This window comes from Ovis canadensis, chromosome 12, assembly GCF_042477335.2.
Source record: "Ovis canadensis isolate MfBH-ARS-UI-01 breed Bighorn chromosome 12, ARS-UI_OviCan_v2, whole genome shotgun sequence".
NCBI lineage: Eukaryota > Metazoa > Chordata > Mammalia > Artiodactyla > Bovidae > Ovis > Ovis canadensis.
Window position 1 is genome coordinate 45759302 of NC_091256.1, and position 25491 is coordinate 45784792.

A 25491-nucleotide genomic window follows, 5' to 3' on the forward strand; every position below is an offset into this window, starting at 1 on the left:
AATCATGAGTTTCATGTATGGTCATCATGGTACATAACCAAAACTAGAGGAGATGGAGTGGACACCAAGAGGCAGCAGAGGCCAATATGTATACTCCCTGGATATTGGAAGAAATCTTGGGGTGACGGGGATGACTTTGCACTTCCACAGGTTATGGAATCGACCAATTCAAAGCAAATGTATACAGTTCTTAAAAGATAAGGAGGGCCCATTTTCAACTCCAGTATAAAAATAATGATGCAAACCTATAAATTTAGCATTAACTCAGTTCTTAAGAATTGAGGAATGGCAGGATTGATGTAGAAGGATCATTTCCTTCTTCTGTATTAAAGGCCTTGAAATGAGAACTTGCACCGACACTTTCACCTTCCTGGGGAGTCACTGGTGATGAAACTGTTTCTCCCTCACCCCTCTCTCATTCTCACTTGGTGAAGGTAAGGAAGTTAGCAGTTTTAGTCTCAGGTCCAAGTCACTCTTCTCATCCGCTTTCCCTGCTATTTTGAACCATATTTTCCCCCTGGATCTATTCATACTCTATTGGGCCAATCTCCAAGGAAGAGATGAATACAATGAATTGAATTTCCTCAGCACAATCAGTATTAATCCAAAAGAAAGGTGGAATGACTATTATGCCTATTATGGGAAGAATATCACTTCATCTTAGAAAAAAAGAAATAGTGTAACTAAGCAGCACTTCCAGCACTCCTGTGAGGGCTTCCTACACCATGCTCACTGGTTGCTGTCTGTAAGGAAAATTGTCCAGTTTCTCCCTTAATATTGACCTCCTGTAGTCATGCCGCCTGTTTCTTTATCTGTAAAGCAAGGTGGTTGGAGTCCATGCATCTAAAGCTGCTGACCACTGTGAGATTCTGTTATGTGAAAGTACATTTGCAAGCTGTCTCATCCAATACACACCTGACACTTAAAAATTTATGGTTTTTAGAAATTTGGTCTCACCCAATTCTCCCCATAGGAAAATTATCATTTGATTGGAATGATGCTATTTTGTTGCCAACTGAAGATTTAAACAACTACCTGTTTCAAGCCTTACTTTCGCTTGTCTGAAAGTGAAAGATTTCCTCCCTCTCTGAAAGTAAGAGCTGAGTGCTCCTACCATCCCTTGGCTGAGTTCTTTTCATAGTGAACATAGAGAACTTTCAATAGAACAGGTTGCAAGCTCTTCAGCAACTCGCCCACAGGAAGACAATCATTGTTTATAGAAAAGGTACATTTAGTTAGTGTAGTCTGTTCTTGACTTGCATGTGCAAATCACGTCATGTCCAACTCTTTGAGACACCAATGACTGTAGCCCACCAGGCTCCTCTGTTCATGGGATTTTCTGGGCAAGAATACTGGAGTGGGTTGAGATGTCCTCCTCTAGGGGATCTTCCTTTCCCAAAGAAAGTGAAAGTGAAAGTGAAGTCGCTGAGTCGTGTCCAATTCTTTGCGACCCCATGGACTGTAGCCTATCAGGCTCCTCCATCCACGGGATTTTCCAGGCAAGAGTGCTGGAGTGGATTGCCATTTCCTTCTCCAGGGGATCTTCCCAACCCAGGAATCGAACCTGGGTCTCCCACATTGCAGGCAGACGCTTTACCGTCTGAGCCACCAGGGAAGCCCCTCCTAAAGAAAGGCAATGACAAAGAATGCTCAAACTACCACACAATTGCACTCATTTCACACGCTAGTAAAGTAATGCTCAAAATTCTCCAAGCCAGGCTTCAGCATTACGTGAACCGTGAACTTCCGGATTTTCAAGCTGGTTTTAGAAAAGGCAGAGGAACCAGAGATCAAATTGCCAACATCCGCTGGATCATCGAAAAAGCAAGAGAGTTCCAGAAAAACATCTATTTCTGCTTTATTAACTATGCCAAAGCCTTTGACTGTGTGGAACACAATAAACTGTGGAAAATTCTGAAAGAGATGGGAATACCAGACCACCTGACCTGCCTCTTGAGAAACCTATATGCAGGTCAGGAAGCAACAATTAGAACTGGACATGGAACAACAGACTGGAAATAGGAAAAGGAGTATGTCAAGGCTGCTTATTTAACTTATACACAGAGTACATCGTGAGAAACGCTGGGCTGGAAGAAGCACAATACTCAAGATTGCAGGGAGAAATATCAATAACCTGAGAAATGCAGATGACACCATTCTTATGGCAGAAAGCGAAGAGCTAAAGAGCCTCTTAAGGAAGTGAAAGAGGAGAGTGGAAAAGTGGGCTTAAAGCTCAACATTCAGAAAACTAAGTTCATGGCACCCAGTCCCATTACTTCATGGCAAATAGATGGGGAAACAGTGGAAACAGTGGATGACTTTATTTTGGGGGGCTCCAAAATCACTGCAGATGGTGACTGCAGCCATGAAATTAAAAGATGCTTACTCCTTAGAAGCAAAGTTATGACCAACCTAGACAGCATATTCAAAAGCAGAGACATTACTTTGCCAACAAAGGTCCGTCTAGTCAAGGCTATTGTTTTTCCCGTAGTCATGTATGGATGTGAGAGTTGGACTGTGAAGAAAGCTGAGTGCCAAAGAATTGATGCTTTTGAACTGTGGTGTTGGAGAAGACTCTTGAGAGTCCCTTGGACAGCAAGGAGATCCAACCAGTCCATTCTAAAGGAGATCAGTCCTGGGTGTTCTTTGGAAGGGCTGATGTTGAAGGTGAAACTCCAATACTTTGGCCACCTGATGCAAAGAGCTGACTTATTTGAAAAGACCCTGATGCTGGGAAGGATTGAGGGCAGGAGGAGAAGGTGACGACAGAGGATGAAATGTTTGGATGGTATCACTGACTCAATGGACATGAGTTTGGGTAAGCTCTGGGAGTTGGTGATGGACAGGGAGACCTGGAATGCTGCGGTACACTGGGTCACAGAGTCGAACATTACTTCTGAACTAAACTGAGGGGATCTTCCTGATTTAGGAATTGAACCTGCGTCCCGTGAGGCTCCTACATTGCAGGTGGATTCTTTACTGCTGAACCACGGGGGAAGTCCATTGAATGCTTATTAGGGACTGGGCCGTTTCTAAGCATCTCCTATGAATTAGCTAGTATATATATTTGAATTCTAAGCAAGCAAACAATGTCAAAACAGGGCTAGAGAAGAAAGGCAGGGTCAGCAAGCAAGTAGCTGGTTCAAGATATTAGACTCAGCTATTACCATTTTACAAAAAAGTATCTCCAGGTAAACCTACCTGTGACTTTGTCCCATAGGGGATAGCAGACTTTTTTCCTGAAAGAGAATGTATCATTCTTGCTCTCATGGGGATACCATAGGCTACAACCTGAAATAAAATCAGAGATGTCTATTTCAATTTGCATAATGTGGCATCATGTCAATAAAATAGATATTGACTTTACAGTGTGATTATTCAAACATTTTCCAAAAATCAAAAAATAATGTAAAAGACCATGGGAATACAGTATGGTAGAAATTTAATAAAAACTATGCTCCTACAAATTTTAGTTTTTAGGGTTTTTTTAACTTTAGGTTTTAGAATAGACTTTAAAGTTAATCTAGACCTAAGTCAAATATTACAAGTGAGGAAACGGTTCACTGTCAGAGATTAAGTTCTTTTTTATGATTGCAAAAGAATAAAGCACGAGGAGTAAGTCACAGGATTCCTGAAATGCAGTGCAAAGTATTTTCCTACACATGCCTAAGAAAAATGTGGAAATGCAAATAGCACTTATGTGAACTTATCATTTCAAGGACACACTCTCACAAAAATACTGTCAATAAAAATATACTATTTCTCTTTACATTTCCAAGATACACGATAGTGAGAAATTTGACAATCGTGAGTCTGTATGAGGAAAATCTGTAACAGGCCCACAATCTTTATCCAAACACTGAAAGCTCATTGGTTTCAGAATTCAGAACTTTTCAAAGTTTAGATAGGTAATGTGTGCATATGTGGGTAGTTTATGACACACAGACCAGTCTAGGGCACCACCCCATGACACAATATTTCTTTAGTAAAACATATTCACAGTAAATGAGATTTCTTTTAGAGGCTATAAAAAGTCTGCATCAGGTCAAGTTTGCTGCCGAATGGGTGATGAAAAAGCTTTCTAGTCCCAGAGTTTTTTTGGAGTACAGAATTGTGATAAGAGATTATGGACCTAAGTAGTCCAAAGAATGGGTGTCGCCTGCCTCCTCTCACCCCAGAGGCCATCCCAGGTCAGACACAAATAAAAGGCAAAGATTAACCATCTTGTTGATGGCCCAGTGTCAGAAGTGATAATCAGGTTTCCACCTGATGCAACTTCCACCTGCCCTACAACGTACTCTGCACCCTCTGCAGTCATGTGCCTCAAGTGTGGGAATTTAGAAGTTTGAAAACCTTTGTAAAACAAATTCTCATGCAGCAATTTTTGTGGCATTGAGTGCTGCTTCGAACTAAGAGAAATCAAGACCATGCAATTGTTGAAAAACAACAGGTGTTATCTTCTGTAAGGAAAATGCATTCACAAGGTACCTGATCTTCCAGGCCAACGGCTTTCAAGGCTTGTCGTCCTCTATAAGAAAGGGCCAAATTAATGCTTCTTCCACGTGCAAATTTAGTCACTCGGATGTCTAAGACATTGGAAGTAGACCTCATGTTACACGCAATTCTTATATCCTAAGACAGGGTGAGCATAGACACCTCAAAAACGGGTGCCATCTGGACCAAATTAAAAGACTTTGTTAACTCTTTTAAAGAAAACACAGATAGTAATGAATCTGAATTAAATTAAATTTAGATAGTTGAGGGTTTTAATGAAGTCTAACAGTTTACCTTGGGCTTCCCTGGTGGCTTAGAGGGTAAAGAGTCTGCCTGTAATGCAGAAGTCCTGGGTTCGATCCCTGGGTCTGGAAGATCCCCTGGGAGAACGCAATGGCAACTCACTCCAGTACTCTTGCCTGGAAAATCCCATGGATGGAGGAGCCTGGTAGGCTATAGTCCGTGGGGTCGCAAAGAATCGGATACGACTGAGTAACTTCATTTTTTTCTTTCACTTTCAACAGTTTACCTTAAACATTTTTTTTTCTTTTTAAAATCTAAAGGAGTAAGACGTCAAAGAATCAGAACCACATCTCACATTGTTCAGTATTGTCTCACCTTCTCTAGCTTCATATATATCAACTTGGAAATTCCTCTTGGCAAGGAAGCATGCATTTAATGATCCAACCTAGGAAATCAAAGCAATTTTTTTCATATTTTTATCTGATTTCACAAATATAGGGAATTTTTGCTGGCTAAGTGTTGAAGCTGAAACTCCAATACTTTGGCCACCTGATGAGAAGAGCTCATTCATCTGAAAAGACCCTGATGCTGGGAAAGATTGAAGGCAGGAGGAGAAGGGGATGACAGAGGATGAGATGGTTGGATGGCATCACTGACTCAATGGACATAAGTTTGGGTAAACTCCAGGAGTTGGTGATGGACAGGGAGGCCTGGTGTGCTGTGGTTCACGGGGTTGCAAAGAGTCAGACACGACTGAGAGACTGAACTGAACTGAAGCGCAACATCATGTGTGGCCATAGCCTTAGTCATCATATTGATTAACCCAGTCACTAGTGGAAAATGCCATTTGCAAGAATAATAGGATTAACTGAAGATTAAACTATATAGTTTTCAAGGAAGATTTAGGGTTTTTTTTTCTTTTTTAACTCTCATATCATGAGATATAACTTTCATACAGAATGACCACAAACCACGAGTATGGTTTACAGAATAATTAGAAAAAAAAACAAACAAATACTCATTTACTGACTCTGATCAAAAAAAGTAGAACATTTCCAATCTCCTATAGCTCCCCCAGCTTCCCCATAGTTACAATCCTCAAACTTTCTCCTAGAGGTAAACATTCTGACTTCTGTGATAACCAAACTTGGCTTCTTTATAGTTTTTCCACTTATGTATACATCCCTAGGCAACATAATTTAATTTACATGCTTTTGATACTTGTGTATTTTTTTGCATCTGCTTCTTTAACTCACTTGGAGAAGGAAATGGAAACCCACTCCAGTATTCTTGCCTAGAGAATCCTGTGGGCTGAGGAGCCTGGTGGGCTGCTGTCTATGGGGTCTCACAGAATCGGACATGACTGAAGTGACTTAGCAGCAGCAGCAGCTTTAACTCACTAGTATGCTGGTGAGATCATCTGTATGATCCCACATAAACTCCAGGCCATCCTTTCATTACTGGTTGATTCTTTTTTTTTTTTTTCCTGTTTGATTCTTCATTGTATGAAATCTCACAGACTACTGCAGATAGTGACTGCAGCCATGAAATTACAAGATGCTTGTTCCTTGGGAGAAAAGCTATGACCACTAGACAGCAGAGACATTACTTTGCCAACAAAGGTCTGTTTAGTCAAAGCTATGGTTTTTCCAGTAGTCATGTATGGATGTGAGAATTGGACCATAAAGAAAGCTGAGCACCAAAGAATTGATGATTTTGAACTGTGGTGTTGGAGAAGACTCTTGAGAGTCCCTTGGACTGCAAGGAGATCCAACCAGTCCATCCTAAAGGAAATCAGTCCTGAATATTCATTGGAAGAGTTGATGCTGAAGCTGAAACTCCAATACTTTGGCCACCTGATGCAAAGAACTGACTCATTGGGAAAGACCCTGATGCTGGGAAAGATTGATGGCAGAAGAAGGGGATGACAGAGGATGAGATGGTTGGATGGCATCACCGACTCGATGGACATGAGTTTGAGCAAGCTCCAGAGTTGGTGATGGACAGGGAGGTCTGGAGTGCTACAGTCCATGGGATCAAGAAGAGTTGGACATGACTGAACTCAACTGAACTGATTTAGCCATTTTACTGTTGAAGAACATTTGAGTTGTTTCTGGCCTGACAATATTATTTTTCCAGTTTTATTGAGATATAATTGATATATTGATTATACAAGTTTAGAGATATACAGAATAAGGGCTTGATGTATGTGGATATTGTGAAAAGATGGCCTGAGAATATTAAGAAGCTGCAAAGAACATTTCCATACATGTATCCTGGTGCATGTGTGCATGATATTTCTTTAGCATTTTATTCACAGAAGTGGAATCTCTGGTCAAAGGTTTATGTATCTTCAACTTTATTATGCCAAACTGTTTTCCAAAATTTTGTACTAATGTGTTTTCCCACCAGCAGCCTCTGAGAGCTTATATTTGCCAGATGTTCAGGCTGGGTTTAGAAAAGGCAGAGGAACCATAGATCAAATTGCCAACATTCACTGGATCATAGAGAAAGCAAGGGAATTTCAGAAAAACATCTACCTCTGTTTCATTGGCTACACTAAAGCCTTTTGACTGTGTGGATAATAAAAAACTGAGGAAAAATCTTAAAGCGATGGAACTACCCTACTTATCTTACCTGTCTCCTGAGAAACCTGGATGAGGGTCAAGAAGCAACAGTTAGAATCCTGTATGGAACAACTAACTGACGGACTCAAGATTGAAAAAGGAGTATGGCAAGGCTATGTATTGTCACCCTGCTTATTTCACTTATATGCAGAGCACATCAAATGAAATGCCAGGTTGGATGAGTTACAAACTGGACTCAAGATTGCCAGGAGAAATATCAATAACATCAGATGTGCAAATGATACCACTCTAATGCCAGAAAGTAAAGAGGAACTAAAGAGCCTGGTGATGTGTGTGGATCATAATAAACTGTGGAAAATTCTGAAAGAGATGGGAATACCAGACCACCTGACCTGCCTCTTGAGAAATCTGTATGCAGGTCAGGAAGCAACAGTTAGAACTGGACATGGAACAAAAGACTGGTTCCAAATAGGAAAAGGAGTACGTCAAGGCTGTATATTGTCACCCTGCTTATTTAACCTATATGCAGGGTACATCATGAGAAATGCTGGACTGGAAGAAACACAAGCTGGAATCAAGATTGCAGGGAGAAATATCAATAACCTCAGATATGCAGATGACACCACCCTTATGGCAGAAAGTGAAGAAGAACTAAAAAGCCTATTGAGGAAAGTGAAAGTGGAGAGTGAACAAGTTGGCTTAAAGTGCAACATTCAGAAAACGAAGATCATGGCATCTGGTCCCATCACTTCATGGGAAATAGATGGGGAAACAGTGGAAACAGGGACAGACTTTATTTTGGGGGGCTCCAAAATCACTGCAGATGGTGATTGCAGCCATGAAATTAAAAGATGTTTACTCCTTGGAAGAAAAGTTATGACCAACCTAGATAGCATATTCAAAAGCAGAGACATTACTTTGCCAACAAAGGTCCGTCTAGTCAAGGCTATGGTTTTTCCAGTGGTTCATGTATGGATGTGAGAGTTGGACTGTGAAGAAAGCTGAGTGCCGAAGAATTGATGCTTTTGAACTGTGGTGTTGGAGAAGACTCTTGAGAGTCCCTTGGACTGCAAGGAGATCCAACCAGTCCATTCTGAAGGAGATCAGCCCTGGGATTTCTTTGGAAGGAATGATGCTAAAGCTGAAACTCCAGTACTTTGGCCACCTCATGTGAAGAGTTGACTCATTGGAAAAGACTCTGATGCTGGGAGGGATTGGGGGCAGGAGGAGAAGGTGACGACAGAAGATGAGATGGCTGGATGGCATCACTGACTCGATGGATGTGAGTCTGAGTGAGCTCTGGGAGTTGGTGATGGACAGGGAGGCCTGCTGTGCTGCGATTCATGGGGTTGCAAAGAGTTGGACATGAGTGAGTTGCAAGAGCTGGACATGAGTGAGCAACTGAACTTAACTGATAGCATCTTCAGTGATGAGAATCTCTTTATTTTCGTGTAGTAACATTTATCAGAGAAGGCAATGACAACACACTCCAGTACTCTTGCCTGGAAAATCTCATGGACAGAGGAGCCTGGAGGGCTACAGTCCATAGAGTCTCTAAGAGTCGGACAAGACTGAGCAACTTCACTTTCACTTTTCAGTTTTCACTTTCATCACTGGAGAAGGAAATGGCAACCCACTCCAGTGTTCTTGTCTGGAGAATCCCAGGGATGGGGGAACCTGGTGGGCTGTGGTCCATGGGGTCATACAGAGTCGGACACCACTGAAGCGACTTAGCAGCAGCAGCAGCAGTAACATTTATCAATCTTTTATACTATTGCTAATGCATTTGGTATACTGCTTAAGAAATCTTTCCCTACTTTGAGATTATGAAGACTTTTTGTTTATTGTCTTCTTGAAGCTTTAGTGTGTTGCTCTCCTGAATAGCTTTATACAGATTGCAGTGATTTGCTTATCACTACTGAGCAACTTGAATTTGATAACATCATCTACATATAATTATCACAAATTTTCAGCAGTGTTCAATACTGCTAACTAACCTTTCTTCTTGAAACACTAAACTTTCTTCATTTTCTTTTTTTTTTATGCATCTCTAGCCATTTCCTCTTTTTGTCTTTCACCCACGCAAAGAAGGACAGTCAAATGTTGGGGTTTCTTTTTCTAGTTGGTGAAAAATTATTTTACAATTTTGTGTTTTGTTTTCTGCTGTACAACAACTCAAATCAGTCAAATATTATATATATATACACACACACATATATAAATACATGTATGTATGTGTGTATGTATATATATCCCTTCCCTCCCTCCCTTCCCTCCCCTCCCACCACCCCACCTCTCCATGTCATCACAGAGCACCAGGCTGGGCTTCCTGTGCAATTTAGCAATTCCCCACCACCTATTTTGTATATGATAGTGTTTATACGTCAATGCTATTTTCTCAACTCATCCCACCCTCACCCTCCTCTGCTGTGTCCATGGGTCCATTCTCTGCTAGGTTCATCAGTACCATTTTTCTAGATTCCATATATATCTGTAAATATATAGTACTTGTTTTTCTCTTCCTGACATTTCTCTCTGTATGAGAGACTCTAGTTTCATCCACCTCACTACAACTGACTCAAATTCATCTCTTTTTCTGGCTGAGTAATATTCCACTGTATATATGTACCACATCTGTCAATGGACATCTAGGTTGCTTCCATGTCCTAGCTATTGTAAGTATTGCTGGATTGAACATTGGGGTACATATGTCTTTTAGAATTGTGGTTTTCTCAGGGTTTGTGCCCAACAGCGGCATTGCTAGGTCATATGGTAGATTTATTCCTAGTGTTTTAAGGAAACTGGATACTTTTTTCCATAATGGCTGTATCAGTTTCCATGTCCACCAAAGTGCTGGGATTTCTTAAGCATCCATTGTGGTCCACCTTCTATACCCATGGTGATGCAGAAACTTACATCTCCCACTCAGATCTCCTTTTTTGAGCTCATGCATATAGATGTTTAAGGGCTTCCCAGGTGGTTCGTTGGTAAAGACTCTGCCTGCTAACAGGGAGATGTGAGTTCAGTCCCTGGGTCAGGAAGATCCCCTGGAGAAGGAGATGGCAAACCACTCCAGTATTCTTGTCTGGGAAATCCCATGGTCAGAGGAGCTTGGCAGGCTATAGTCCATGGAGTCACAAAGAGTCAGACACGACTTAGTGACTGAATACCAACACAACCACACATATTTAATTGATGTAGCTTATAAAATGTCTCAAAACACATCTGAATCAACAGATACAAATTGAAACTTATGATCCTTACCCCAAATCATGTCAGTTCTCTTCACATGGAATGGATGGGATATCTCAGAGAATGGCATCTCATCCATCCTGTTGCTCAGGCTAGAAATCTAAGAGTCATCTGTGGCACTTCATCCTCCACATCCAATCCATTCTAAGTTCTGTCAATTCTACCCTGTAATTTTTCTCCATCTATCCATCTCTTCTCATTTTCACCATTCTGCTGCTAGTTATCATAATCATTCTGCTTGATTAATGTCAAGTTTGCTTCTATTCTATTAGCATTCATCTGACTTCTTGACCATTGATTCTCTACAAGCAGTCATTTAATGACCATTTAATGATTCTCTACAAGCAGTCATTTAAAGACCATTTAATTCTCTACAAGCAGTGTAATGGTAAAATAGGCCATTTGAATGAACTCTTCTGCTAAGAGAAAAAGAAAGCCCAGACAAGAGAACTTGGCATTTGGAGCTACATCTAGGGTTATCTACTGATTGCAGAGGAGGCAACGCATTTCAACAGAATTTTGGATAGACCCATGATGCTACAAGGACAAAATCTGGAGTTTAGGACACATACCCTGACATCACGCTCAGGAGGGTTTAATAAATGCCCAGGCTTTGGGCTAGGACCCTCAATAAGTATCTAAGTAATAGGGTCACCTGGAAATAAATCAATGATCAAAGGGACCAAAGTAGGTCTAAGAATCTTCTCTAGCACTGATTGGATTGTGTCCATCCAGGATTGCTGGTAACCACAAATATAATCCTCCCAGCAAATATGATATAATCCTCCCAGAGAAACATGACATCACTGTAGGTCTAAGATTTTCTTCATAATATTTTTAAATTATGGAGATCATATCACTTTCCCACCTCAGCTTTGCTAGCCTTCTTTCAGCTGCTTGTTCTCACCATGCTCTCCTTTACCAAAAGATTTCAGTGGTGAACAATCTTCTCCTCTTTTCTCTTTCTAGTAAATACCTATTCATCCTCAAGTTTCCACTCAGCTTTACTTCCTTAAGAAAGCCTCCTTTAGCTGTTGTAATGATCTCAAACTCCCTACTTATGAGTTCTCATAGCACTACAGACTTCTCCTTTGAGAAGCATTAAGGGTTGAACTGTGGTTCCCCAAATTCATATAGGGCTTCCCTGGTGGCTCAGCAGTAAAGAACCTGCAATGCAGGAGACTGAGGAGATGTGAGTTCTATCCCTGGGTTGGGAAGATCCCCTAGAGGAGGAATGGCAATCCACACCAGTATTCTTGCCCTGGAAACCCCATGGACAGAAGAGCTTGGAGGGGAGGGCTACCATCCATAGCACTGCAAAGCATCAGATATGACTGAGCAACTGAGCGCAAGAATGAGCATGAAATTCATATGCTGAAGCCCTAACCCCAGTACCTCAGAGATGACCTTATTTGGAGACAAAGTCTTTACAGAATTAATTAAGTTAAAATGAGGTCACTAGAGTACCCCTAAATCCAATATAATGGGCATATTTATAAAAAAGGGGAAAACTGAGACACTCTCAGAGGGAAGATGATATAATGAGACACAGGGAGAAGACAGCCATCTACAAGGCAAGGAGAAAGACCTGGGACAGATCTTTCTCTCATAGCCCTGAGAAGGAGCCAAACCTTTGGACACCCTGATTCTAGACCTCTAGCTTCCAGAACTGTGAAATGATAAATATCTTCTGTTAAATCACCTGCTTGTGGTACCTGGTTATGGCAGCCCTAAGAAACTAATAGAAAGTGCTTATCACAACTGAAAGCTTACATCCTTAGGATATTCCTATAATCAATATCTATTTACCCCACTGAGCTGCAGACTGTTTCTTCTAATCATTTTATCCCTGGCCAAAAGCATTGTGTTTGAAACATAATAAACACTGGATTGATATTTGTTGAATTTATAAATGAATTACATTTTTAAGTAAAATTTGTAACCAAATCAAGCCACCTATGTATATCTATGGAAAGGAAGAAAACCACTGGAATCAAGCAGAGTAGGATTCAGCCATGTGGTTGGAATAGAAAGCAAGGAGTTGAAGTATTAGTTGGATTGAAGGACAATAGCAATTAAGCTAGATGGGAAGGAAGGAAAACAGAAAAGGCTAATGAATGAGGTGGGTAGGAGGTCCCTGTGAAGAACAGATGTAGCAGAAGCAACTGAATGAGAGAGTTAGGAAGTCAGGAGGTTTTGAACAAAGAGCCCTATATCCAACATTATTATTGTAGATGAGGCAGTTCTGTGGAATGACAGTGTCAAGGTCCAGGGTGTCATCATGGGACTTGGAGGCTGAAGTACAGTGGAGGTGGAAGGGGTCGAAAGTAGAGAAACCAAGGAACTGAGAGGCTAGGGGATTGGCTAAGACAACAATGCAAACTTTGATAGTCACTCAAGGCAATGGCAGGGCTGGGATACAGACAAAAGATTAGATGTGAAGTCTTCAATATTGGGTGGAAATGGCCTAGAGGTTGATTGATGACAAAAGTGAGGGGACAGAGGTGATAAAATAGTGCAGGTAGCCTCAAAGGATTTACAGATAAAAATGGAGACAGAAGCTGCAGGCTGGAAGTTGCAGTGTAGAGTAAGGATACCATGGCAACTTCCAATCCTGAGATGCTTGTGCTGTGGGAGAGGGCTGTCAGACTGTTGCTGTCCTCAGGTTTAAGCTAAGGTCAGGAGTCTCAGGGGCAATGCAGTAAGTAAAGAGAAAACACTGGAAATTTTGCATACCAAAAAACAGATCCAGTGGACTCTGTGCAAGATTTTAGAAGGAACAATAGCAAAGAAGTCAGCAGGGAGACAGGATTCACAGTGCTGGATGAGGGTAAATACTAAACTAGAGAAGCTCTGAGATGTGAGGCTGGGGGGTTCACAGCAGCCCCCAGTGGATGTGGGAATAAGTAGAGGGCGTTGCACCTGGGCAGTGTGTAGGGGACCTATTAGTACAGTTGTGGAGTCACAAGAGCTTCCCAGGTGGTGCAGTGGTAAAGAACCCACCCGCCAATGCAGGAGATGCGGGTTTAATCCCTGGGTTGGGAAGATCCCCTGGAGTAGGAAATGGCAACCCACTCCAGTATTCTTGCCTGGGAAATCCCATGAACCAAGGAGCCTGGTAGATTACAGCCCATGGGGGTTACAAAAGAATTGGACACAACTTAGTGATTAAACAATAACAACAACATATCACTCTGGTAAGGGAAGGTTGATAATGAGGCCAAAGGTATATGAGGTGGGGGGATAGGAGGGAGGTCCAAGCAGTGGAGAGGGGGCACAGAATATGTGTATACATGTGGCTGATACACTTCATTGTACAGCAGAAACTAACACAACATTGTCAAGCAATTATACTCTAATTAAAAAAAATAATATCTAGTAAAGGCAATAGTAATAAATTGTATCAAGGAAAGAAAAACTGTAAGCTAACAGTAAAGTTCATGCAATAAAATAAATTTCTTCAAATGGCTAAATTGCTCTGTTGCATTAGAAAAAAAATAGAAGGGATTAAAAGCTAGATTGAGTAAGTTTCACTGAAGAAAAAAAGGTTTGTGAATCTCCTCTTTCTTTCACAGTGTTATGATCACTGGAGAAGGGAATGGCAATCCACTCCAGTGTTCTTGCCTGGAGAATTCCATGGACAGAGAAGCCTGTCAGGCTACAGTCTGTGGGGTCACAAAGAGTTGGACACAACTGCACAACTAATACACACACCCACAGTTCATGATCATAACTGCTTTTATGCTTATGGAAAACAGGACAGGAGAAGGATACTGATCAGGAGACCAAGAGGGTCAGGAAAGCTGGAATGAGGGTAGAGGAAGTAATTTAGAAATTAGTTTTTTCTTTTATTTCCTTATTTACTGGGGTATAGTTGCTTCACAATGTTGTGTTAGTTTATGCTGCACAATGGAGTGGACCAGCCACATGTACACATATATCCCCTCCCTGTTAAACCTTCCTCCTAACCCACATCCCATCCACTAGGTCACCAGAGGGCACTGAGCTGAGCTCCCTGGGCTGTACAGCAGGTTCCCATTAGCTATCTCTTTTACACATGACAGTGTATATTTGTCAGTCTCGATCTCCCTATTCATCTCATCCCCACCCCGCTCCCTGTCTCCACACACCCATTCTCTATGTCTGCATCTCTATTCCTGCCCTGTGAATAGGTTCATCTGTACCATTTTTATAGGTTCCACATACATGTGTTATTAGACAATGTTTGTTTTTCTCTTCCTGACTTACTTCACTGTGTATGACAGGCTCTAGTTCCATCTACATCTCTGCAAATGGCCCAACTTCATTCCTTTTTATGGTTGAGTAATATTCTATTGTATATACTGGGAAAACAGTCCAGGGAGAAAGACAACAGGACACGAAAACCACAATCTAAACAGCAGAAGATCAGTGAACTTAATATAGGGAAATGATATAACTGAGCAGGACCATATGGGGCCTTTCCAGGGAAGTCCATTCTCCCATAACTTCTGCTTTAGCTCCTCTCTGAAGTACCTAGATAACAGTACCTGATGCACATTTCCTGAGTCACTTTTTAACAGATGTGAAAGCCCCAGACCTCCTTGAGCCTAAACACTGAATGTTAACCCCTGCAACACCACCCTTTCCTTCACTATTAACCAATCAGAGAATTGTGCACTAGCTGATCATATACCCTGTGACCACCACCCACCCTCTCCACCTCACCTGGCCTTTTAAAATGCTTTGGTGAAACTCTTCAGGGAGTTCATGGTTTTTTTGGACATGAGCCACCAGTCTCCTTGCATGGCCCTACAATAAACCTTCCTCTGCTCCAAACTGACATTTTGGTTCGTTTAGCCTCACTGTATGTCAGGCACACCAACTTTCCTTTAGTGACAATAATAGAAAAGTAGAGAAACTGAGATTCAGACGCAAGAAGAACATTCATTTGTTTCCAGGGAATTCAATTTGAATTATGGAATAAATGAGTTATAACAAATGATGTACAAATATTAATGAGAGTCAGCGATTGGGCTCAGAAGGGGCTCATTTCCATGACCTACCCTCATGGGTTTGTTGTGTTACTTTTCTCTGACCAAAATTTGATTCCAGCATCTAGGGAGACAAAGCTGACTCAGGTGAAGATATGCTTCAAATTTTTCTAAAGTTTCCAAGTGTTGATCCCTACCTCTCCAACACTTCCTGTATGTTTGCCAGTCAAGCCTGCATAAATAGTTCCTTATGAGGCAGAAGGAAAAGAAGGAATATCACATGATATGGAAATAATAGGATTAAGTATAATCTTGTTTCATGAAAATTTTAAGTGCTAGAGAGGGTGAGGGTCAGTAGGATCTCATATGCATTGCTTGCAGCGATTTCAAGTTGAGTTTTCACATCTCTGACAAATCAGCAATTCCTCTTCAAGGCATATACCCAAGGGAAACTCCTGGAGACATATGCCAGAATATCCAGAGCCACAGTTTTCATAACTGAAAATAAATAAAATTCTGGAAACAGTTTAAATAGCCATAACAGAGGTAAGGACAAATAAATTATGGTATGCTGCTGCTGCTAAATTGCTTCAGTTGTGTCGATTCTGAAATTATGGTATAATTACATGATAAAATAGTATAATATGAATATATGAGTAACACTATGAGTAAAAAAGTCCCAGATGACTTCAAACTGCCTGATACTCACATAATAAAGACAACTACAACTAAATCACATGTATGTGTATATACACAAGTTTTAGAAGTATGTTATTTACGTGTGTGTGTGTATATATATATATATATATATGACCAGCGTATATCATGTACACATCATAAAACTTTTACATATATTTATGTAAGCAAGAGAAGCAAGATTTAGAGCAATGTAATGGGTTTTTCCAGTGGTCATGTATGGATGTGAGAGTTGGACTGTGAAGAAAGCTGAGCGCCAAAGAATTGATGCTTTTGAACTGTGGTGTTGGAGAAGATTCTTGAGAGTCCCTTGGACTGCAAGGAGATCCAATCAGTCCATTCTGAAGGAGATCAGCTCTGGGATTTCTTTGGAAGGAATGATGGGAAAGCTGAAACTCCAGTACTTTGGCCACCTCATGCGAAGAGTTGACTCATTGGAAAAGACTCTGATGCTGGGAAGGATTGGGGGCAGAAGAAGGGGATGACAGAGGATGAGAGGGCTGGGTGGCATCACCGACTCGATGGACAGGAGTTTGGGTGAACTCCAGGAGTTGGTGATGGACAGGGAGGCCCGGCATGCTGCAATTCATGGGGTCGCAAAGAGTCGGACACGACTGAGTGACTGAACTGACTGAATGGGTGGAAGAGAAGCACAGAGGTTATTGTAAGTCATTGCATGCTCAGTCACTTCAGTTGTGTCGGACTCTTTGCAACCCTATGGACTGTAGCTCACCAGCCTCCTCTGTCAATAGGACTCTCCAGGCAAGAATACTGGAGTGGGTTGCCATGGCTTCCTCCAGGGGATCTTCCCAACCAAGGGATCAAACCCTCATCTCCTTTGGCTTCTGCATGGGCAGGCGGGTTCTTTACCACTAAGCCACCTGGGAAGCCCCATTAGAAGTCACTGCACTGCATCAGTTCCAGTTGAGTGGTGAGTTCAAACATACTGCTGCTGTTTCTTATTATTAATAAGCACAAAAGAATAAACAACAATGCTTTCTCCAAGACCAGTCATAATAAGATGTCCAATTCTGTATTACTAAGGTTTGAATCCATCCTAAAGGAGATCAGTCCTGGGTATTCATTGCAAGGACTGATGCTAAAGCTGAAACTCCGATACTTTGGCCACCTCATGCGAAAAGTAGGAAAAGACCCTGATGCTGGGAAAGATTGGGGGCAGGAGGAGAAGGGGACAACAGCGGATGAGATGGCTGAATGGCATCACCGACTTGATGGACAGGAGTTTGGGTAAACTCCAGGAATTGGTGATGGACAGGGAGACCTGGCGTGCTGCCATTCGTGGGGTCACAAAGAGTCAGACACGACTGAGCAACTGAACTGAACTGAACTGAAGGTTTGAATAAAACTAAAAGGAAAAGTTATTTGTAGATATTATATAAATTCAGCTAGAAAGATTAGTAACATGGCTTATAAAGTACTTTTTATACTCACTCTAACTTTATTTCTCCTTCTCACTTCTACGTAAAATGCTCTTAATCAGGAATTGGACTGTAGCCCACCATGCTCCTCTGTCCATGGGACTCTCCAGGCAAACATACTGGAGTGGGTTGCCATGACCTCCTCCAGGGGATCTTCCTGCCCCAGGGATTGAATCTGAGTCTTCTGTATTACGGGGAGATGCTTTACCATCTGAGCCACCAGAGACTCTTTAGTTGTTACACAGGCAAAAATGCTAGGAAGACCCAAAGATATAAATGGAAAGGAAAATATGTGTATATCATGCTAAACCCAACACATACTATTGGGTAAGGCCCAGCTGCTTCCTGTGATTCAATAAGGAGGGAGGCTGGTGAGAGGAGGGGAGAAACTATATGTGGTTAGACTCCTAGGAGCTATTAGTAGTTTTCATGCCAGTTCTTAGAGTAAAGCCTGAAAGTGAAAAGTCACTCAGTCTTGTGCAACTCTTTGCAACCCCGTGGACTATACAGTCCATGGAATTTTCCAGGCCAGAATACTGGAGTGGGTAGCCTTTCCCTTCTCCAGGAGATCTTTCCAACACAAGGATCAAACCCAGATCTCCCGCATTTTGCCCGGATTCTTTACCAGTTGAGCCACAAGGAAAGCCCAAGAATACTGGAGAGGGAGGGTAGTCTATCCTTTCTCCAGCAAATCTTCCCAACCCAGGAATCAAACCAGGGTCTCTTGAATTGCAGGCAGATTCTTTACCAACTGAACTATGAGGGAAACCCAGACAGAGGTAAGCCTGGACATAGACTATTATGAAAAATCTCCATATTTGTTTTGCAGCATCAACAGTTCGCAGCAGTAAACAGTTTTGATTAAAAAAATAATCTGAAAAGTAAATGTTTTATTAACAACTGGCTTAGCTTGTTTGTGCTTCAGCAGACTCTGAGGTGATTCCTTGGTTATGTAATCATGGATTTACCCAACTTACTGCTCTTCCATTTCCCCACTTTGTCTCTTCTAACTTCCTTCTTTAAGGGTCATGTGCCTGGACCCCACTGTGGACCATTATAGTGATGCCTAACTCACTAATTTAAAAGATAATTTGAAAATTTCTTTTATATAAATGTGGAGTTATGCTTCTCAGGCATTCAGCCAGTGTATATCATGTGAATATCATGCTGAGCAGTAGGATCTACTACCTTTCTGCTGATTCCCATGTGACCTCGGCAGCAAGGATTGTTCAAGTATCCATTGATCATGAGAAAACTAAGTTTATTGGATTAGCCCAAAATTTATTCAGGTTTTCTATAACATCAGGAAAACTCAAACAAACTTTTGGGCCAATCCAATATAAATGCTGACCTTGATAGGAAGAGACATCATGATTTTTAAAATGTCATACTTTCTATGCCTTTTAATATAGTATGTTTGAAATTGATCTGATAATGTATTGTTAAACATCAGTCAACTAATTTTGACCTCATGAAGCATATAAAACTCTCCCTAGTCACATAGATAGCTTGTTTCTGAGTCTGTCACCAAACAAGCTTTAGCAAAGCTTATTAATAACCTCCTACTCATGGAACTGATGCTCCATCACTTCAGTCCTGTCCAACTCTTTGTGACCCCATGGACTGTAGCCCACCAGGCTCCTCTGTCCATGGTTTCTCCAGGCAAGAATATTGGAGTGGGTTGTCATTTCCTACTCCAACTCATGAAATTAATGTAATGTTAAACATGTGTCAACTATTTGTGACCTACTGAAGCATGTAAAACTTTCCCTAAGAGTCATAAAGATTGTTTGTTTCTGAGTCTATCACCAAACAGGCTTTAGTAAAGCCTGTTAATAACCTCCTACTCATGGAACTATAGCTTGGTCTTTGAAGAATTCGGTCTTTGACCATAGCAATGTAATGAGAAGAACCAGATTGTTAATTGCACTTACTCTGAAATTAGCAAATAAGAATGTCTTCATACTTTGTAACTATTACATCTGCTAGAATTGAGAAAGTGAAAGTGTTAGTCTTTCAGTCATGCCCGGCTCTTTGCAACTCATGGACAGTAGCCCACCAGGCTCCTCTGATCACAGGACTCTCCAGGCAAGAATACTGGAGTGGGTTGCCATTCCCTTCTCCAGGGGATCTTCCCAGCCCAGGGATCGAACCTGGGTCTCCTGCACTGCAGGCAGGTTCTTACCATTTGAGCCATCCGAGGGCTCTAGAATTGTGAATGTTGTGTCAAATGTTTTATTATTTAGATCTTACTCTGAACTCTCTTACCTGTATCATCTGAATTTGGCCTCTAAGGTCAAGCAACAGTCGTGATTTTCCTTCCTTTGTTGATGATAAGATGAATGTCCCACACACTTTTAAGTTGGGGCTCTTAAGAAAGTTTGTTCATGACTTTTTCTCTAGCCTAGATACTCCTCCAGAACACCATCTCTGACTACTGAACCTCTCTTCCTGGGTGTCTTCGTAGGAAGATTCCTAGGAATCTTCATTTCAGCATACCTCACATTCAACTTATTCCCCTCCTCAATCTTCAGACCCTTCTCCTCCTCTGCATTCATTCTCTTAGTGAATGACGACTCTACCTGCTATTACCCAACGAGGGTAACTCGAAGAATAGTTAATGCCCTCTCTACCTACAAATATATGTTTAACGAGGTAACAAGTCCTATTTATTTCACCTTTCAAATCTCTCTGAAAATAGATCTCCTTCCCATACCTTCCACTGTTCATATATGGGGCTCCCATTGCCTATCGCCTGAACTACTAGAAGTTTTCTAGTAATTCTTCCTCCCCGTCAGTTCAGTTCAGTTCTGTCGCTCAGTCGTGTCCGACTCTTTGTGACCCCATGAATTGCAGCACGCCAGGCCTCCCTGTCCATCACCAACTCCCGGAGTTCACTCAGACTCACATCCATCGAGTCAGTGATGCCATCCAGCCATCTCATCCTCGGTCATCCCCTTCTTCTCCTGCCCCCAATCCCTCCCAGCATCAGAGTTTTTTCCAATGAGTCAACTCTTCGCATGAGATGGCCAAAGTACTGGAGTTTCAGCTTTAGCATCATTCCTTCCAAAGAAATCCCAGGGTTGATCTCCTTCAGAATAGACCGGTTGGATCTCCTTGCAGTCCAAGGGACTCTCAAGAGTCTTCTCCAACACCACAGTTCAAAAGCATCAATTCTTCGGCACTCAGCTTTCTTCACAGTCCAACTCTCACATCCATACATGACCACTGGGAAAACCATGGGCTTGATTAGACAGACCTTTACTGGCAAAGTAATGTCTCTGCTTTTCAATATGCTATCTAGGTTGGTTGTAACTTTTCTTCCAAGAACCTATTTAAGTCATACTTCCAGAAGAGCTGGCTATTGTCTAAAACAGAAATTGAATGATGCAGTTCCTTTCTTAAAATCCTTCATTGGCTCCTTATAAATCTTTAAGAAAAAGTCTCAAGTTTTCAACATGGCATAAAAGATTCTTATATTTGATCCCAGCCTCTCAAGCTCATTTTTTTTTCTTATTCTCATGTACTATCTGTAAGAGGTAGACCAAAGTCACTGTATATTTCCTGAATATGCCTTGTACTTTTATACTTGTGTGCATTTGAATCTAATGTTCCCTTTGCCTGTGCTGTTTTCTCCTCCTTTAGCCTTCATTCAAGAATCATATCCTCTGTACAATTTCTCTCAGTATCTCTCCAACTCCAAAAGACGTGTTTTTTCTTCTTTAATTCCATGGATGTGTATATGTGTTTTAATATCTTTCCTAATTAGCTGAATTATTTATTTACATTCCTGACTGACTTTCCCACTAGGCTGTGAATGCCCAGGGATTCATGATATGTGTATGGCTTATATTTTGTCCATCTTTCTATTTCCAGTACAGACCTGATACTTAGTAAAAGACTCAACAGTTTGTAATAAAAATTTAGAAAGTATTTGAAAGAAAATGTAATCTTCCACACCCTTACCACCAGGGAGAACCAGTAGTAACATTGCCTATGTATATAAAGCAAATGATATTTCTTCTTAAAATGGTAGTAGGATATATATTTTATTATATAATTATCTTTTAAAAAGGAATAGTATACTGTGAATGTATTTCCAAGTCATAAGATATTTTAAATCATAATACTTATGAATTGCTTTACATTTTGTTGTATGCAATGCCCTTATATTTGTACACTGGAGTTATTTTAAATTTTTAGGGTTATAAACAATTGCATGGTACCCACTGAGTTCTTTGGGTAAAATCACAATAATGAAATGGTCCATCAAAGCACAGGTTTTAGTGACAGGGACAAACTCCCAGAAACTTCTGAGATCCATACTCTCTTTCTGCCTGCCCTATTGGTTCTTGGGCCTTAGTATCAGGAGGAATGAAGGAATTTATATTGTTTAGTATCAGGAGGAATTTATATTGCTTAATTATAAACAGGTAATGAGAAAGGAGTAGAAGAGAGTCTGAGATAAGTTGAGGAGAGGGTTTTGATGGCTTGGAGTGTGGCCGGAGTTAGTTGTATCTTCTTTGGTTTTGCTTTTGGAATAACTGCAAAGTACGTGGAAGAGGTTGAGAGTGAACGAGATTTTTAGAAGGTTTTGTTACAGGTTTTGTGCATACTCCAGATCTGGTGTATTTGAGAGTCTGTATTAGATTCTAATGCTTTTAACTCCCCTCAGATTAAAGGATAATCTTCCCTCTAAAGGCAAGGCATTGCTGAAGCTGACTTTCAGAGAGAGAGGGAGCATGTTGCTTTCTTCAATTCCTCCATATTTTTAAGACTATCAGCATATATTTTTTCCAAATTGTCTTCAAGAAAAAAGTGCCAACTAAGATTATCATCACCAGTGGAGGAGTGTTCTTTTCTCTTTGAGTTGACAGACATATGAATAGCTGAATGAAGAGATGTGTATGGACAGATGGACAAACAGAGTATTTTGGAACCAATAAAAAGGAATGTGAACGTGAAGTCGCTCAGTCGTGTCCTACTCTTTGCGACCCCATGGACTGTAGCCTACCAGGCTCCTCTGTCCATGGGATTTTCCAGGCAAGAGTACTGGAATGGATTGCCATTTCCTTCTCCAGGGAATCTTCCCAACCCAGGGATCGAGCCCAAGTCTCCCACATCTTTAACAGACGCTTTACTGTCTGCGATCTCAGCCAAAAGGCCAAGAAGCAGAATGCTTTCTTGGTAGGCAGTTAACAAAACTGATCTGTCTAAAGTTATTGGTTCCATTTCAGATACTGTTCATTAGGCAGCAAATGAACTAAACTCTGAACAAGGACTTTTGTTTTATGTAGGTGAGAACAGGGTTTATGAGGTACTTTATCTATCAGTGTAGCAAAAAATACTCAAAATGTTAGTCAGGCCTGTTAGAGAAATACAGATATGTGAGTGAGATAGCTGAAAGAAAACTTATTTGGTGAGAGGAATTGGAACATGAGCAAAACTACAAAAGAAATTGACGAAAGCTAGTAGAGTGAGATGAAAACTTGTCTCTTACATATTGAGCAAATTCAAGATGACATCTGTGGTCACAAAGAAACTGACTTCACTTCTGTTTTTACAAGGTGCTAGAAATCAGGGCAGTAATACAGGTTTATCATACATTGGTTTTTGTGCCTGAGGAGTGGAAAACAAGAGTGAAGTGAATAGATATTTTAATATTAATGAAACAAAATAATAATAGTTATTAAGCTATTTGCATGGTTTGGCTCATCAATATTTGCATAAAGTAAAAAGTATACACTTGAACCAACTATTAGTTCAGTTCAGTTCAGTTCAGTTGCTCAGTCGTGTCTGACTCTTTTCAACCCCATGGATTGCATCATGGCAGGCCTCCCTGTCTATCACCGACTCCCAGAGTTGACTCAAACTCGTGTCCATTGAGTCGGTGATGCCATCCGACCATCTCATCTCCAACCATCATCCCCTTCTCTGGCCTTCAATCTTTCCCAGCATCAACTATATAGAGAACTATCAGTTCAGTTCAGTTCAGTCACTCATTCGTGTCCGACTCTTTGCGACCCCATGAATCACGGCACGCTAGGCCTCCTTGTCCCATCAGCAACTCCTGGAGTTCACTCAGACTCATGTCCATCGAGTCAGTGATGCTATCCAGCCATCTCATCCTCTGTTGTCCCTTTCTCCTCCTGCCCCCAATCCCTCCCAGCATCAGGGTCTTTTCCAATGAGTCAACTCTTCACATGAGGTGGCCAAAGTATTGAGAGTTTCAGCCTCAGCATCAGTCCTTCCAATGAACACCCAGGACTGATCTTCTTTTGGATGGACTGGTTGGATCTTCTTGCAGTCCAAGGGACTTGCAAGACTCTTCTCCAGCACCACAGTTCAAAAGCACCACAGTTCAAAACCAAAAGTTATGAAACATTTGATGGTTTATACATGTCTAGAATATTTATTTTGGAGAAAGTGAAAAATCTAGGTGACATTTGATTTCTATGTTTATAAAGACTAGATTGAGAACAAAGCTAGTGACCTGTGAGGAAGTATGAAAAGGAAGCAGCAAAACTGCAGAGCTAAAAGACTTAGGGACCTAGTCTTAGCCCATGATGAAGAATCCAAGACCTGGAGAGGGTAAGCGTTCCTGCACTTCCAGCAGATTGCAGCCTTTCCTGTGCATTCTCCTCACTGTCTTTTGCTGCTTCTATCCAACTGAACTGAGTGAAGAGTGAGCTGTGAGGTGGAAAGACCCTAGGGAGACAGGGTTGAAAACACTGTCTAGGGCCAATTTGACATAAGGTCCATTTTGAGCCTATAAATTTGTGACAGAATTTAACATCTCTAGACATGAGATATAACCTCTCATAGCATCACAATCAAGCAGTTTCAAAGGAAGTTTCATCAGTTGTTGTTTAGTCCCTAAGTCATGTCCAACTCTTTTGCGACCCCATGGACTATAGCTCACCAGGCTCCTCTGTCCATGGAATTTTCCTAGCAAGAATACTGGAGTGAGTTGCCATTCCCTTCTCCAGGGGATCTTCCCAACCAAGGGATTGAACCTGCATCTTCTGTGTCTCCTGCAGATTCTTTACCACTGAGCCACCTGGGAAGCCCCAATTTCACCAGTAGAGGCCACTAACAACTTGAATACTAGGGGACAGGGCCCCAATTAGCAATAATAAGTCATGGAAAACACATCTCCTTGACCTGATGTTTTGAACAAATTTACCCTCTAAATAAGCTCTTAATGAAGAATTTTGCTGGGTCAAACAAAGGGGAAAAGGAGTTGCTTATCAGCTAGGGAGACAGAAGAAATGCTTCAATATTGCCCTAAAATACATCTTCAAAGTGCGTGCTAGAACAATGGACACACACTACAACAGCAGGCAACAACTAAGACTGCTATTCTCAATATTCCTTACAGCTGAAACTCTAAACTTCAGCCAAAAAATGAGAGATCAGTAGCTGTAACTATCACTGCAAACTCTGGTCATTTCCATCATACTTGTAAACACCGAAAACAGTCACCTCAGCAGCAGCATTTCCAGACACCAAGAAACTGAATACCTACACATCCTCAGGACACATGTGCAATGGCCTTTCTTTTGACTTCTCTGGATTGTCATTTGGTAAAGAAAACCAGTCTCACTCTAACGTAAACTCATGTGGCAGTTTTTCACCCCTGGGTTGCCTTAGGTTAGAATTGGAAGACTGTAAAACTCCTTCCAAATGGCAACCCACTCCAGTATTTCTGCCTGGGGAATCTGAAGGATAGAGGAGCCTAGTGGGCTACATAGTCCATGGGGTTGCAAAGAGTAAGACACAACTGAGTGACTAAACAACAACAAC

The 25491-nt window shown here is 41.3% G+C and overlaps 1 protein-coding gene across 3 annotated transcripts in view; it reads right to left on the reverse strand.

Annotated features, from left to right (window-relative positions):
* The window catches only part of KMO (kynurenine 3-monooxygenase), a 69391-nt gene that overhangs the window by 38613 nt on the left and 5287 nt on the right, over positions 1–25491 (reverse strand). Inside the window, exons 2-4 of one of the 3 annotated variants that reach the window (XM_069545570.1) lie at positions 4789–5051; positions 4489–4674; positions 3202–3291 (exon numbers count right to left, since the gene is read on the reverse strand). In XM_069545570.1, coding sequence (XP_069401671.1) covers positions 3202–3291; positions 4489–4611 — 213 coding nt within the window. In that variant the 5' untranslated portion in view covers positions 4612–4674; positions 4789–5051. Of the gene's footprint in view, positions 1–3201; positions 3292–4488; positions 4675–4788; positions 5183–25491 lie in introns of all 3 variants that reach the window. The other 2 variants (XM_069545568.1, XM_069545569.1) reach the window with 2 other exon arrangements.